At 38.0% G+C, this 17,714-nt stretch overlaps 1 protein-coding gene across 1 annotated transcript in view; it reads left to right on the forward strand.

Annotated features, from left to right (window-relative positions):
- Nucleotides 1–541: 541 nt before the first annotated feature.
- LOC124867156 (protein kinase C-binding protein NELL1-like) overlaps nucleotides 542–17,714 on the forward strand; it is a 339,275-nt gene continuing 322,102 nt past the window's right edge. Inside the window, exons 1-2 of the mRNA XM_047363441.1 lie at nucleotides 542–674; nucleotides 1,133–1,261. Coding sequence (XP_047219397.1) covers nucleotides 626–674; nucleotides 1,133–1,261 — 178 coding nt within the window. The 5' untranslated portion in view covers nucleotides 542–625. The remainder of the gene's footprint in view (nucleotides 675–1,132; nucleotides 1,262–17,714) is intronic.

The raw sequence follows: 17,714 nt of genomic DNA on the forward strand, positions 1-17,714 counted from the left end.
CGACAAGGGTGAGGAGGAAGAAGATTTTGGTGATTTAGGAGTTGAGGAAACTGATGGGGAAATACACAATGAGGAAACGCGCTACCAATTAAATTCCTCATTTAAAACACACAGAATCACTTCCTGACAACTATTACCCATGTAAGGTGAGTTGAAATATCTGCTTCATTTAATCTTAATTCTAAACAGTTTTTTTTTTTTTTTATAAGGAGAAAAAGGACATATCCGTGACAGAGAATTCCCACACTCTCCACTCGCCGAGTTTCTCACCTTCAAAACTGGAACTCTCTGCTGTCTGGACGGGGGGTTAGCACTGGTTGATAGATGCAATTACAGTCTTCATTTCTGGCCGAAGTCCGGTTGCTTTTCATCCGGAGTCAAAGCGGACATTTCTGCCTTTTAGTACACGGCAGAGATTGCTCAGACGCGTTTAAACACTAAAGCCTCATGCGGCTTTACCGGGAGGGAACCCCTGCGCTCGCGTCGTGGACCATTCCTCCGTTCATCTACATCCAGACGAGGTGTGAACAGAGCACAGCGCCAGACGGACCAGAGTTGTTGGCTGGTGTGGAAACACGGCGGAGCGCACAACTCACGGACTCTGTACAACACAACTCCAGCACAGATGGATATTTACGTAGCATTGTTATTGTTTCTTCTTTTCACCAAACCAGGTGAGTTAACGGCAGTATTTGATCGCAGAGAGGGATTTTGTTTTAACTTGAGCATTGTACTTCTTTTATCTACTGGGCACAAATTAACAAGTTGAAATTTTCCTTAGTGTTTTTGTATTTAGCGGTCATTGCATGCTGCATGGGTTAATTGCAGAAAACAGCAACAGAACTGATAGAATAAAAGATGAAACCTTCTCCCTGCACCTTTAACGTGAGGTGCACCTACAGCCTGTGGAGAGCACAGGTGGTGACTGCAGGCAGCAGATGCGGCTTTGGTATTGGGCAGCAATGGCCACGAAGTATTTCTACATAACCACTGCACAACTTGTCCCGAAAGAGGCTTTTAAAATAACAAAAGCACAAATTAGGTTTTTACAATTAATGTTTCATAAAATTTGTTATCGTTCAGAATTAGATCCGTTTTCCATCCTCTAACCTCCATCTCTCTTTCTGTTCAGCTATTGGTTTCGGATCAGACCAAGACTACCAGATTGATATCATCAGCGAACTTGACCTGGCGAATGCCACTTATGGAATTACTCAAGTGGCAGGACTTCACAACGGCAGCAAAGCCTTCCTTTTTCGAGGTAAAGACCCACATTAGATTATAGACGCGTAACTAAGTTAAGAATTATTCTTTCCATTTCGTGGCTCCGTGAGCGCTCTTGCATGTCCATAGTTTCTTTAATTAGTTAGAACAAACCCACGCAGCGCCACACCTTTTAGTGTCAGGGTGTGCTGAGGCGGACAACTCCGGGGAGCCTGCATTCATAATTACTCCACATTTAATTTGTCCAAGGCGGCAGATGCTCAGAGTCATTCTGGACACACTTGAGCGCGCTGTCTGCGTTGGATTTCTACCACAGTGTGATTGTTTCTAATGCTATCTTCAGTGTAATCCTTGCAACTTGGTGCTTGTAGCTGTTATCAGCTGGGGTTTTATTGTGAGACTTATGAAGGCTGCACAGTATGTGGTTAGACTGTTTAAAGCCAAAAGGGAAAAGGGAAAAACAGAACGGGTGAAATATATTTTTTTCTGTTCTTGTATTTTAAGTCGCTTTCTTTACAGTGCTGGTAATTCCGCTCCCTGAAAGATTGCAGAGCAGGTTGAACGTAGAGGCAGAGTTGATGGAGAATGGATGCACACAGCAGTGAGAGAAGACACAGGGAGAATCTTTGGATATCAGGAAGGGAGTTCTCCAAAGAGGAGTTGTTCCCTGTGTGTTTGTTTCCACTGATTATTAGATATTACAACTTCTTAAAATAATTTAGATTTCTTGACAAAAGGAACAAACAAAAAATATCCATTTTTTTTTTATTTTAAATTTTTTTTTGATACCCGATTTGAAAGGGTTAGTTATATTAGTTAAATATTAGATAGTAGATATAAAAAAAAAAAAAGGCTTCTGCGAGATTGTTATCAGTTTGAAGTTCCTTACTTGTTCTTAATCCAACAAAACAGGTACTCATGTTGACACCTCTTCCCATTTTAGATGGATTTATCAATTTAAAGTAACTTAATCAGAAAATGTTTATATATGTGGAAAACATATATAGATATTAACCATTGCTGTTTTTGTAGCACAACAATGTTGAAGTTTCAATACAAATCTGTTGCCGGATGTGGCCGCTGTATCAATCACCTGATCAGTTAATCCGGCGCATCTGTTGTTCCTAAATCCAGTGCAGTGTAATTTTCTTGCAGCTGAGAGACCTGAAGAATTAAGGGAAAATGATATCTCTTATGTTGCTGCAAAACAGACAGGCTGACACAAATGATAAGAGTTTACTCCACTCTAGGCGAAGTTAGACTGAGGAGTAAAGTGCTAAAATCTGCCTAAAATGGGTTGTCAGACTTATTCTCTTTAGACTTCTATAGCTTTTGAGGATTTGTTTGTCCCCACACCCTTCTTTTTTCACTTTATGTGTGTGTGTGTGTGTGTGTGTGTGTGTGTGTGTTGGCGGGGTGGGGGTTGTTGGGGGTAGCAGTGGTTTTATTTTCTGGAGTGCCTGGCTCAATATGCCACTGGCTCTACATGAATAAAGACTGGGCTTGGCCAGCAAAAGTGATGTAAAACTGTCCAAGATTCAGGACTCGAGGCCATAAGAGAAACACAACCACCATCATTTGGTTGACGCACATAATCCCTCCTCACAGCCACAGCCACAGCCACACTCACACTCTCAACCTTCTCTCCTGACAGTTCCCAGGGTCCAAGAGTTTGTGCAGCAGCCAGATAGCAAGGGAAATAGCAGGCTAGTCCAACTGAGAATACTGGACTTGCTTGTGTTTTGACCTAGTTAAAACATCCTCTGCTTCTGTCATAGCTTTGTAACCCAGATTGCTCCGCTAGGCAACACCAGCTAAAGTTCCTCAAATTTTGGATTACTTGTAAAAGGTGATTGGTTGATTATTGATAGCACGTCTAACGTTCACAGTTTGTCACCTTTTAACAGCAAACTTTGTTGTATTTTTTGGGGATTTTATTGTGTGTGAAAGACCAACAAAACTAGTTATACAAATCTGAAAGGTGTTGTGTAAAAACATATTCAGCCTCCTAAGTCGATACTTTTTAGCAGCATTTTTGCTGCAATGAGTGCTTCAGTTCTTTTGTCTCTACCAGGTTTTTAATCTACAAACTGAAATTTTTGGGAATTCTTTGCAATACAGCTCAAGTTAAGTCAGACTGGATGGAGAGCGTCTGCGTCAGTTTTAAGTCTTGCTACAGATTCTGCCTGGAAAGCTTACCTCCACCCCAGTCTCACATCTTCTGCTGTCTCTGTGAGGTTTTCTAACAGGATTGCCCTGTTTTTAACTCCATTTATCTACCCATCCACTCTGACCTGTTTTGTGCAACAATAGGTTTGGCTATTAGGAACTATTAATAATTATAACTGATAATTAACAACTGGCTTTATTATAGAACAAGCAGTGAAAGAGTGAATTCAGAAGTGCCGTTCGAAGCAGCAATCCCTTCGCACATATATAGAATAAACACTAATGACTTTGCAAAATATAAAAATGATTTAACTTCACGTTAAAATACTCAAATTAACAAACTCTTTAACTAAACTAATAACATTCACTAAACTAGTAAGTAAAAATTAAATAATTAGGAAAACTAATAAACTATAAAAAAAGAGATGAACAAAAAATGAAACTCAAACTCATAAAAGGATGTAGTGATATCACAATTTGATCTGAAGATTTATCTATAAGAACCAGGGTTTGTCTTGAGGTATTTGGAATGAGGCCAAAATAGTTCAAAACTAATATAGAGCAACAATTTGTGAGTGTTTAACAACAAATTTACAATGCAAATCAGAAGGGTAAATAAAATATTCGTACTCATTCTCGTCGTCTTCTGCTTTATCTGGAACCGGGGGCAGCAGACTCAGTAGAGACACCCAGACTTTCCTCTCCCCAGACACCTCTTCCAGCTCCTACGGGGGGAGCCCGAGGCGCTCCCTGGCCAGCCGAGAGACATAGTCCCTCTAGCGTGTCCTGGGCCTCCTCCTGGTGGGACGTGTCTGGAACACCTCCCTCCATCTATACAAGGAAGCATCCGGTATAGATGCCCGAGCCACCTCAACTGACTCCTCTCGATGTGGAGAAGCAGCGGCTCTACTCCGAGCGCCTCCCGGATGGTCAAGCTCCTCACCCTATCTCTAAGGGAGTGCCCGGCCACCCTACGGAGGAAGCTCATTTCAGCCGCTTGTATCCAGGATCTCGTTCTTTCGGTCATGACACAAATTTCATAGCCATAGGTTAGGGTAGGAACGTAGACCGACCGGTAAATCGAATAAATAAATAAATAATAATAATTAATAAAATATTATGTTAATAGATTGATATTTACAAGTTTGATTTTGCAGAATTAGAAATCAATAACCTTTAGGACAATTTATTCTTAATAGTTGTTAACCAGGCATCACAGAGAGTATTGGACTACTAAAATCGGCAGCAAGGAACGTTTATGGTCTCTCACAAGATGGTGAACAGATATAAATTTGACCGCCATTTTGGCAGGTGTGATGATGTCACATCCTGGACTAGTGGTTAAGCTAACTAAGAAAACATAGTATATTTACCATCCCTCTAGGTTTCAGATCTACCTTTATCTATTATTATAAAAAAAAAATTATGTGTGTATGAGCACTGGTGGCACGTTGCAACTGATCTGTGTTTAAACCACTTGTTAAAATAAAGCTTCTCCTAACTTTAAAACAAAACCTAAAACAGGGCTGTCAAGTTTTGATCTGAGCTTGGAGTAAGATTTCAAGCGCTGACAGCATACTCATTATTTTAAATGATGAATTAATAGACAAAGACTAATTCATTAATTTCCTTATTTCTTTAATAAAATTATTTTATAAGAAAATGAACAGATACTGTGCCTCAAATTATGCAGCCAAACGACGCGAGTTACTTAGTGTGTGTGTGTGTGTCTGTGTGTGTGTGTGTATCTTTAATACATGTTCATGAATGGTGTTGTATGTGTTTGTAGCAGGTTTAGCTTTTTTAATCACAGGTGTAGGGGGCTCCCATTTAAAACATTTGGGCTCATGTCCAGATTTTTTTACAGTCATTATTGATGATATGGTTCCATCCAATGCCAAGCTGTTCCTGCCCTTTGCCTTTGTAATGCCATCCATAGAAAAAAAACTCTCCCCATCGGCTTTGGAGTGGGGAAACACAAGAAGAACTAGAAATTAAGTCTGGAAATGGTGTACAGCTGTTTAAATCTGCCCATACCCGTCACCTTTAAGGAAACAAAATCAAGAAGTCCTAATTAGTTAGATTTTATTTAAGTTTAATAACCAGATGTGAGGTACATGTATACCCAAACATTACTTATCCTATTCTTAAGTGATGACAGGACCCCCCAAAAACCTTCATTGCTAAATGTGGCTGGATCTGGCATATGGATGTCCATCAACTGATAGTGAACAAACTCTTCGCTCAGTAGGTCGTGTTCCTGGGTCCCATGAAGAGGGAGCAGCTCAGGAAAAAAACAAATGTGCAAAGAAATTATTTCAGGAGGGAGAACAGAAAGAAAAACAACAGGATTGTGTGTCCAATACTTACCAGTTCATAATGTGCAATGCATCCCTAACATCACAATCAGGCTTCTGCTTGGGGTCCTCAAATTTGGCATGCTGAAGCAAGAGCTCTCCGAAGGGCAGTTTTGCTATAGCATACTCCATTGCCTGCACCAACAATCCTTGTGCTGCCTTCTGGAACAAATCATCCTGGTGTGTTATTCTATTTCCAGCACTATGGAGTCTGCTCAGTGTTGCTGTTGTTATGAAAACTAACATTAATCTTTGCTGCTATTAAGGATTGAAAGAAACACTGTAATCAATTTTTTTTATTTTTTATTGTGGTTCGCTTTTTTAGTGAAATTTTAACAGCTGCCGTTTTCAATATTTTTATAGTTTTAATGAAAAATTTTAATGGAAAGTAATCACAAAGTACCACCTGAGAAAATAGTTGGTCTACTGGGGCCATTACCTGACAAACATAGCCTAAATTAGACCAAAACCAGGTCATGAAATAAACAGGGGCTATGAACAGGACTCTATCCTATACAAACAGCTTAAAAACAGTAGTAGACAAAACACCAGTAAAGTCGGGCACAGATCTAAAAAATATTCCATAACTGTTCTTTGCCTTTTCCATGACATCTTAAAATAAGAAACAATAGATTAGAATCACAGACACACAGGGAACATGCTGGGCATAGATGAGTTTTTGCTATGTTCTATGCAATCTTCTCTCAGGCAGGGAGAAGGAAAGCCTTGATGTCGATGAGATTATAGACACCGCCTCTTCTGGGGGAATCTCTGGCTCCAATTGTTTTTCAGTAGAAGCTCAGAAAGAAAGGTTTAAGACCACTAGTCTTCACTGTGTCCATAATACAGTCTCCAGGTGCACATACAGTAGTCTGCGCTTAACTTTTTGTGATCCAAGGTTCTTACAAGAAGTAGTCTAACTTGACCAGTGAAGTCAGACATTGGTGTGTGTTTCTTCCTGATGCTGCTTTAGTGAAGAGGACGAATGTTGCTGCGCAGCAGAGTTTTGTATTATGATGTCATGGGGATTTCAGCTGTTACTTATCCTTCCTAGGAGCTTTGAAAATGGATTAATGCTGTGAATTCTGGGGTTCAGAGATCTTACCTGTTTGTTTTGTTTGTATAGTTGAGTGGTTGTTCTCCATCAATGAATGAGCCAAACACTTGCTTACGTGTTCCTACTGAAGGAAAGCATCCTCACAACATGATGCTGTCGCCACCATGTTTAGCAGTGGACATGGCCTGCTTAGAGTGACCCGTAGTGTTAATATTTGACACACACAGCATTCTGCATGTAGGCCAAGAAAGTAACATTTTGGAATTATTTGACCAGGTCACCTTGTTCCTAATGTTTGCTCTTTCCCTTTACATGATTTGTATCAAGCTACAGACATGGCTCATTATTGCCTCCTTTATTAATTGGTTCCTTGAGGTCACTGTTCCATCAAGGTCAGATCTGTGGGGTGCATGACTGTTTGTTGTGTCAGCAGATTCTTCCACTGAAGCTTTGGATCTTGCAGACCCGCCAGAATTATCATAGTCATCTTAGCAGCTTCTCTGATTAATGGTGACCTTGTGTAGCCTGTCAGTTAGGTAGCTGGTTGCATCTTGGTGGGTTTGCAGCTGTGCAAAACTCTTTCCATTTTCAAATGATGGATTGAACAGTGCTCTGTGAGTTGTTCAATACTTGGCATTTTGTTTTATAACAAAAACCTGCTTTAAGCTTTATTGACACTGACTTGTTTGCTGTGTTCCTTGGCCTTCAAGATCTTGTTTGTTCAATGACGTTCTCTAATAAAACTATGGGGCCTTCACAAAACTGCTGTAACTATACTGAGATTAAATAAACACAGTTGGACTCTTGTTACAAATTAGATGACATCTGAAGCCACCGTGTCACACTGGATTGTTTTTAGGGGTATCAGCATAAGGGGGCCTGAATACATATGCATACCACACTTTGAATTTTAATTTTTTTTAAATGGTCAAAATCATTAATCTTCCACCTTACCGTTACTTTGTGCTTGGATGTTGTGTAAAATATCAAATAAAATACATTGAAATTCTGTGCTTGTAACATGAAAAGATTTTAAAATAGTTCACGAAAATTAGAGCTGCATGGTATGACGAAAACCTGCGATTTGGGATATTATTTGTGAATGTCACTAAGACAGTGTGACTTGTGATATGCTTTGGGTTCACTGTAAACATAGATCCAGTGAGCATTGTATCCAGAAAAAAGTTCATTATTTTTATCCTAGCAACATGGTTTTGTTGAAGAAATTGTATCTGGCTACAACTGCTGTTTTGGCAAAGAAAACTAAAACTTAAACTTTTTACCCTAACATCTTCTTCCTCTCAAAACATTTTTTGTTGCATTAAACAAGCATTATTAAACATACTAATGACATAGAACGCATGAGTATGTATATGACTGGCTAATTTTTACTGAAGTCCAAGCAGTTCTTTGTGATATATTTTGAACAGTGACTCTCCTGTTTAATAAGACTCTAAACTTGTGATTCTACCTGAACACTAAACTCTCCCACAGTGTGCTGAAAGCATGGAACAAGCTCAGCGTAGTGCTAAGACATTTGCACATTTGTTTTTTATCTTGTGCTTTTTGTTAACAAAACTGCTTACATATACTGAATAACACAAGTTTGCTCAGATGACGACTGACCTATTTTCTTATTCCACTTTGCAGCCCAGACTGTCAGCCTCATTACTCGGGCCAGCCTTGGCCCTAGCATTGCTTTGGATTTAAAGTAGTGGTGATTATAGATTTTTTCTCATATTCCTGTGGGGGCATTTTGGGACTGCCGGTTTTATTTAAGTCAAGAACTTAACTTCAAACAGGTGTTGATGCATCATAATGTTGATTTTTTAATTAATTACATTTTCTTTCCATAAAAACTGTGAGAACTTCTGCATTGATGCATTACCAGGTATTCTTGTTTTGTAGAGAACAGACCTTGTGACTTTACTCTTGTTCAACTGAAGCAAAGGACATTGCATGGTCTGTACTGCAAAAACACACAAAGCTTACACTAAAGCCTTTTTTTTTTAAGAGTCCACTTACTTCCAGTCTTTCTGTCTCTACCAGAACTGTATTATATTCAAAAGCGGGTCAGTTGGTCTGTTGTTTTTTTCCCCTCTGTATGTCTTCATATCTAACACTCAGTAAAGCTTACTTAAAAGTCACCTCTAATTATGAAGTAGGTTGCATTGGATGGGGGTTAGGACAGGTGTAGCAGTCATAACACAGTGCCATCCTATACATTATGTGAAATCAGCTGAAAAATATAAACCACCTATATTTTAAGAGCTTTAAAAGCTAGTTTATAACATCGGAAAACCTGAAGTTTGCTCATTGTATCTGGACAGTGTACATCCCTCTGGTCTTCACTGACTGTTGCTCAGAATCATTAATGTAAAATGGCTAAATGGTAACAACTGCAGCTTTGATCTTGATTTCTGTGAAATGTTTTAGTACGCCTCCTCAGCCTTTTAGGTCAATTATGCTTAACACAACAACTCTGCAGACTGGTGTGAGGACAAAAGGGTACATAATTAACGTGTAATGTACCCTCCTGTTGATTCAAGTCCATTTTTTTCATGCATAATTAAAAGCAAAAATCCACTCTATAGACCCACATTGTTATATTTGCTTGTTGTCCCTGTTGGTAATAAGCCAAATGTTGCATGTAAACCGTACATCAAACAAGATAGTTTACCTACAACAGAGATCAAAGCAGAACAAACATGTTTCTCCATTCTGGAGCATCAGTTACAGATACCAGTGTACACATCATGTAATTACAACAGAGAGTGATATAACTAAATAGAATGCAACACTTTTAACACAAAAGCTTTACTATACTGCAAAATCTTTACCTTATATATATATTATCAAATCAATACAGTCATATAAAAGAATTTAAATTTGGTTAAATACATTCCAGTTGGGTTCTGGTTACAAAAAAATGGTAGCAAATTCCATTTATAACGGCAAACTGGTAAAAGGTTTTCTAAGGAGGCCCAGCACTAGCATGGAGCCATTTTCTTAAACAATCGCTCCTTGAGAGCAAATCTGAGGTGACACAGCTAAATACAACGTCACACATGGGTCATGTGTAACTTTTATTGAAAAAGTTAATAGCAGCAATCAATGCAATTAATGCATAAATGGAGATGAGTAGGAGAAAATAACAGAGTGGAAAAAGTGGTCAGTCTGTCTTCTAGCAGCCTAAGTCTTTAGCAGCATAACTCCAGATGCAGCTCAGGAAAACCTTAGCCACTTTAAAAACCTACAGCACTCTAAAGTGTCTTTGGGCATAGTGTTATTGAATTAAAATCATATGCTGTAATAATGTGTCATTTTCTTATCTTGTTCAACTGGGTGAGTCCTATGTGCTTGGAACCACATGTGTAAGAGTTGTTACTTCGATGCTTGGTCACTTTGTACTTTTGCATTTTAGACTCTTCGTTCCTGCCTTGGCAGCTGATGATTTACAGCAAATCATGAATATGGTAACTTTTTTTTGACAGTGTAACTATCTCTTTTACTATAATTTACTTGTAGTCCACAAATAGTCGCCATGTTTGTAAACGTTTCCTATTCAATTCAATTCAGTACAAAACATAATTTCATATGAACTATATTCAGCAGTTATTGACACTAGTAAATCATTCTCATTGTCATCATATCTGAATAAAAGGGGCCTAATAATAATAACAACATCTATATTCCATATCTTTCTGTTTTAATGCTTTCCACAGTTTAATGCTTGGGCTTTGCTTTAACTCCACATTCCTTCTGATCCACAGTTTTACCCTATGTACAAAAACACAAAACCTTTTGGTAGCACTTTACAATAACTACACATTAAAAAAAATCTTAAAATTCAATTTACCCCTTAAAGTATGAAGTCTATGTTTCTTATAAAAAAGAACTCTCAATGTTTTCAGGTAAAAGTTTATTTCTTGCTTTAAAAAAGATTATAGTTGTTTGTAATTTTACTGTCGGTAAATTTTGATAATATAGATTTTGTAAATAAAGTATTAGTGTAATACTGTGGTCTAAATATACATCCTTATTTATTATTACTTATTGCATTTTTTGCAGTATAATTAATGACTTCAATGTAGTTTTGTCATTTTTGCCCCATATCTGTACAATAACTTAAATCTGGTAAAACTAAGGAACAGTAAATGATGTGGAGTGCTTTTTATTCAAGTATGTGTTTGGCTATATTAAACACAAAATATACCATTGATCAGTTGACAGTTTTCTTTGTATATACAGTACTGTGCAAAAGCTTTAGGCAGGTGTGGAAAAAAAGCTATAAACAAAGATTGCTTTCAGAAATGGAAGTGTTAATCATTTATTTTCATCAATCAACAAAATGCAGTGAATGAACAAAAGAGAAATCTAAATCAAATCAATATTTGGTGTGAACACATTTTGCCTTCAAAACTTCTAGGTACATCAATTCAGCATCAATTCTTCTAGATACACTTGCACACAGTTTTTGAAGTAACTCAGCTGGTGGGTTGTTTCAAAAATCTTAGAGAACTAACCACAGATCTTCTGTGGATGTGGTCTTTCTCACATCCTTCTGTCTCTTCATGTAATCCCAGACACACTCCATGATGTTGAGATCAGGGCTCTGGGGGGGTCATACCATCACTTCCATTAAATCTTGTTCTTCTTTACACTGAAGATAGTTCTTAATCACTTTTGCTGTATGTTTGAGTTTGATCACTTGGCATTTTGTAAATTGATAAAACTAAACAATCATTTATATTTCTGAAAGCATTCTTTGTTTACAGCATTTTTTTCACACCTTCCTAAAATGTTTGCACAGTACTGTATATCTAATGTTAGGTTTCCCATTTATTTTATTATCAATAATAACTCCAAAAAAATTATTTTTTTATGTACCCTTTCAACATTGACTCCATTTAGCAGCATTTGGATTTCTATATTTAATCTATAGTTCCCAAATGGCATACTTTTTCTTTTACTCAGGTTTAGAGACAGTTTATTTTCATCCAATCAAATTTTGTTTGTTTGTTGATGTGCTTACCTCTGTTATCAAGTGCTCCAGGTCATCTTCAATAAAAAATAAATTCTATTTTTGTATCATCTGCAAATAGTACACTTTTCATAATTTCACTTGGTTTGCATCTATTACTTTGAATACTTTAAAGGAACAATTCTGTTTTACAAGAAACACTGTTATTACAACAGAAATACATTTATTTTTAGCACTTCAAAAAAAATAACTCACTGATGAATCAGTGTGACAATCTGTTGTTAGTAGGTACAGTGGATAAGATGAGAACATAATATAAGATAATAAACACAGAATAAGCTCTCACTGTTAATTCACAATCGGTAATGTAATGTATCATACTAATTAGCACAACATAAATGGTAATCATTGGCTAACAACATATTAAATATTCTAAGAAATATAACATTTTTGTCTAGGTTTGGAGAACTTTATATGTTTTTAATGGATGGCTGTCTGATTTAATTCCATGATGAATTTGTTATTTTACTAAATATCACATTAAAAAATAAATAACCTGATCCTGAAGCCCACGTCTTGTGAGCTGAAGCACATTTAGAGAGAATGAACATGAAAAAGAATCATAGATAATCAAAATAAACATGATGACAACCTGATTTATTATCCTGTAATTTCACTTTAATTTCTTTCTATTTAATATGAAGATGATGTCAGATCAAGATGTGGCTCATTAGCAATGTGCTACATCTTGTTGATTTAATTTGCATAGCAATCAAGGTGTTTTAATGTATGTTGGTCTAAATAAAATTAAAAAAACAAAGAAACAGCATCAAGGTTTTTTCATGATTAAAGCCTTCTTATTTGGATTTTATTTAGTTTTTTATTTAGTCAGAAGATAAAAGACTAGTAATTTAAAAGCCTTTCCACTTTTTCCACTTCACTGCACATAGGACAGTGGTGGTATGGGGCTCATCACAGGTTTTCCATTCTGCATGTTTACCTAATTGGTAAAAAAAAAAAGCTTTATCTGCCTCCTCTGTTGGGCTTCTGCAGCAAACAGTTTCTATTTTAAGGAAAAAATGTATATATTGTGAAACTTGAAATAAGTGTGATATGAACAGGAAAATTGGCAGCTTTGAAATGACCGAATTTCAGCAAAAATCATTGAACGTGTCTCCTACAGTGTAGCCAATATGCTATCAGTTCCAACTGCTGCCCTACCTCTTAGATAGGGTAAAGCAATATAAATGAAATTTACGAAGATTTTAGTTCTAAGAACACTACTACACTACACAATAAAGATCACCTGCTTGATTACCTTGATAAAGAAAACAGCAGAAATTGGCTGATTCTTAAATGCAAAGGTTTCAAATAGATGAACAAATTCATGCTGGATGCAGATGCTTGAAGAAAACAAAAAACAAAAAGGCAAACTGAATATAGTTTAATCAATGTTTTTTTTTTTAACTGCCAAACAATAGTTTTCAATTTGTTATACCTTAGGCTTATTGACACATATGATTTTATTTGTTATACTTGTTGAGAGATTTCATTGTCTCTGTCATTGCTGCTGTGTTTGCTTGCCTTCTCAAAATGGGCCTTGTTCCTATTACTAATTTAAGTCGAGCATTCTTTTTTAGTACAAAGATCTGTAGTTTGTTAACAAAATAAACCAGCGCTACAAATAAAGGAGGATACTTTCAAGTTTGGACTAACAGACACTGACAATAAGATCCCTGTCACAGTTTTACATACATGATGTATTAAGATATGCTGTCTTAGGTAAATAATGAGTTATCATTGCTTTCCGATGTATTTAAATGAACTTTAGCAATCATAAATTAATCATCAGCGAAATCAGGTAGCCATGTAGTTTTTTAGAAAAGTTCAAATATTTCACAGCATTAGCGCTATTGCTCTCATGTCATGTATGCTGAACATGTCAACCACTGCTACAGCATTTACACCCCTGAATACTAACAGCACAAGTTATATTTTTTTATTAATTTCGCTAATAACTATCTGACCACTTGGAGGCGTGAGATTTCATTCCCACATAACAATTAAAAAAATGCTAAGTACTAATGTCGTAGCATAAGCAACATTACCCATCTTAATACAGTTGAGCACTAAATTCTACTCCCTTGAACCCAATATGTATGCTCTATTCAAACCGACAGTGCATAAAATGTCACACTCATATTTCCAAGAAGTGACAGGACTTGATGTTGCACAATATCCCTTTAATTTCTTCACTGCCAACAAGATAGGAAACTATGTAAAAGGAGTGTAATGCCTCCTTGAATTACATGTATGAATAACTAATTTCAATGAGCAAAATGTCAGTCAGTCAGTCATTTTCTACACCAATTCTTCCATAGTGGATCACAGGGAAGCTGGTGCCTATCTCCAGCAGTCTACGGGCGAGAGGCGGGGTACACCCTGGACAGGTTGCCAGGCCATCGCAGGGCAACACACAAACAACCATGCACACTCATTCAGACATCTATGGGCAATTTTGAGAGAACAATTAACCTAACAGGCATGTCTTTGGACTGTGGAAGGAAGCCAGAGTACCCAGTGAGAACCCACACATGCATGGGGAGAGCATGTAAACTCCATGCAGAAAGCCCCCAGGCTGGGAATTGAACCCAGGACCTTCTTGCTGCAAGGCAACAGTACTACCAACTGCGCCACCATGTAGCACAATTTAATAATGTAATATTTTTTAAATAATTTAAAGGTTACCATGAAGACTTTATGTACCAAAGATGAGTTTTAGTTTAGCTACCTCCACTCCACTCATTTCCGCCTTTGCTGAATGATGAGGAACCTTCATCGTGACAGAAAAAGACAGATTTTAAATGAGCCGAGGAATCTGGGTGCCAGTTTTCTGGAGTAAGCCTTCAGAGGAAAGTTCTTAGAAGACAGTCAAACCTCCTGTCCAGGTGAATAAATGGGAGCCGGCATTATTTTGCTGGGGTGAATGTTGGAGGGCTGTTTTGGTTTGCTTCCAGAATTGACGGCAATGAACTAGATGGTTATGGACAGAAGGCAGGACGGACTCTGGGGCAGATGAGGGTAAGAGTGATGGTTGATAACCAAAGGAGGATTCAAACGGTGACAGACCAGATGTTGCGGTGACATGAGAATTATGAGCAAACTCAGCCCAAATGAGATGGTGACTCCAGGAAGTGGGATTATTGGCGTAGACATCTGTGTTATGTTTTCCATTCCCTGGTTGAAACGTTCACAAGCGTTCACCAACAAACTGAGCTTTAGTTTGTGGGTGAAAACCAGAAGAGAGTTTAGACTGTGCATCAAGGACTGAGCAGAAATACTTCCATGATTGAGAGATGAACTGGTGTCCTTGATCAGATCAGACACCATCTCACTAGGGAGTCCATGGATCCTGAAAACGTGGTTAATGAGCAATTTGGCAGTAATTGTAGCAGATGGGAGTTTGGTAAGAGCAATTAAATGGCAGGCTTTGGAGAAACGGTCAATGATGGAGAGTATGACTGTTTTATTGTTGGATAGCGGCAAACCTGTAACAAAGTCCAGAGCGATGTGAGGCCGTGGTCGACTGGGGATGGAGAGAGGGTGTAACAGGCCGGCAGGAGTTTTTGCTGTGAGCACATGTAGAGCAGGCCGCCATGTACTCCAACACATCTTTATTTAGAGATGGCCACCAAAGTAACGTAAATGCAGTGGTGCGACTGGAACCGGAGTGACCTGAGAACTTGGATGAGTAAACCCAATTGATTACCTGTGCTCTGATGGTGGATGGAGCATAGACACGTCCTGCAGGCCCTCCTCCTGGATCTGGTTCTTGTTGTTGAGCCTGGCAAATGCAGGCCTCAAGGTCCCAGGAGAGGGCCCCAATGATGTAGGACTGAGGGATGATGGTTTCTGGTTCTGGGAACTCTTCTTCAAAGGGAAAACTGACGGGTATTTTTGGAACTGGGGCGATAAGTGAAGGAAAAGTTAAAGTGTGAGAAAAACAATGAACAGCGGGATTGACGGGAATTAAGATAGCACGGGATAGCACGGCTCCGACCCCTGTGTCTGACACATCTACATTCAGGACGAACTGGACCTTGGGATCCAGGTGACTCAATATGGGAACAGAGGAGAACTTTTCCTTTCATGTATTGAAGGCCTTCCTGGCTTCTGGAGTCCAGGAATAGGTCCTTTTGGTTGAAGTGAGTGCTGTGAGAGGTGAGGCAGTAATACTGAAGTCTCAGATGAATCTGTGGTAGACATTTGCAAAACCAAGAAAATGTTGGACTTCTTTTCTGGTAGTAGGTGTTGGCCATTCCACAACGTGCTGGATCTTGCTGCGATTTGCCTTCACCTGTACACCCTCATGAAATTCGCAATTTTCAGCCTTGACATACAGTTGGTTCTCTTGAGGTACACAAAAACAAAGATGTTTATGTTATCTCTGAGGACATCTTTAACCAGGGCCTGAAAAACTGCAGAAGCGTTGGTGAGACTGAAGGGCATGACCAAATATTCAAAATGACCTACTGGAATTTTGAAGGCTGTTTTCCATCCTGTTTTCGTTCGCTCCCTAATGCGCACTAGGTGGTATGCGAAGATCTAGTTTTGTGAAGATGGTGGCTCCGTGAACTAATTTGAATGCTGAGGCTAACAAAGAAAGAAAATACTTATTTTTTGATAGTTTTTTTATTTAATTCTCTGTAATCAATGCCAAATTCAAAACAGTGAAATCAGACCAAAAAAAGAATAATCTCAGATTGTTTAATAGTATTTATGATTTAAAAGTCATAAACGGCCACTCAATACCTTGTGAAAATATACTGGAAAAATAGATTTAAAAAAGATCCGTCAACCCTGATTCCCGACTGTGAGAAACAGGAAAACGGGGTTTCCATTGAAATTACAATCAGCTACCTAAAAATATAACTTATGACAGTTTAAAACAAGTTTCGACTCAGACTAAGTTTGAGTCAGGATAGGTATTTATCTGCTTTTTTCTTCTTTGGCGCTCTTCCCTGCAGTGGAAACGCAGGGAGAGCAAAACTCCCCATGAAAACTACCCTGGTTCCTGAAAAGGTTCCTGCAATGGAAGCACATCTTTTTTTTGATTAACCCTTTATTAAATAGACTTTTTTTTACTCTGCACATTTTGATTCCTCTTGAAAAAGTCTTCATTGACAGCAATGTTTCTATTAATAGACTGGTGTTTTACCCACTTAAAGACTTCTACTGATGGGTGTCCTTGTCAAGACAGAGTTAGCGTTTCGATCAATATGAACACTCGCAGGCCTATTTTTCTATTAGGTGTGATTTAATCCATCATCTCTGCTGAGGAGATGGAATTTATGATAGCATTGATGGGCAGTTATGTTGTCTCTAGTAGCTTTCTGGCACATAATCAATGCACAAATGCTTAAACCACACATATATGCCCTCGTATTATCATAAGACATGCAGGTGTTTCCTGTGTAACCTAGAAATTTTAAAGGGTTAACAATACAAGCAAATAATCACGGCAGGTCCCTCTTTTTCTAAGGATATCTGCGCTGTGCATGCTGTACCTCTTTTAGAAAGTCGAAACATGCCAATCTTTGATGCTCAAGTTAAATGTTATCATGCTCATGTCAGGGGATTGGGTCGTCAAAAGGTTTGGCTCCACTCAAACAGATGTGTCTGTTCTTTCCCAGATGAACCTAAGCTGGAGGTAACAAAATAGAAAAGAAAAAAGGCACATTAATGAGATAGATTTAGCACTTAATTACATATGATATGCTGAAATTACACAGTAGATGGTTTAAGAAGGAGAAATAGGTGACGACATATTTTGGAAATCTCGATAAACATAGATACGCCAGTAGCATGACCAAGTAAAATTAAGGTATTTTCATTAAAGCTTCTGCTTCATTCCTGCTTGATT

Source organism: Girardinichthys multiradiatus, chromosome 4 (genome assembly GCF_021462225.1).
Source record: "Girardinichthys multiradiatus isolate DD_20200921_A chromosome 4, DD_fGirMul_XY1, whole genome shotgun sequence".
NCBI classification, from domain to species: Eukaryota; Metazoa; Chordata; class Actinopteri; order Cyprinodontiformes; family Goodeidae; genus Girardinichthys; species Girardinichthys multiradiatus.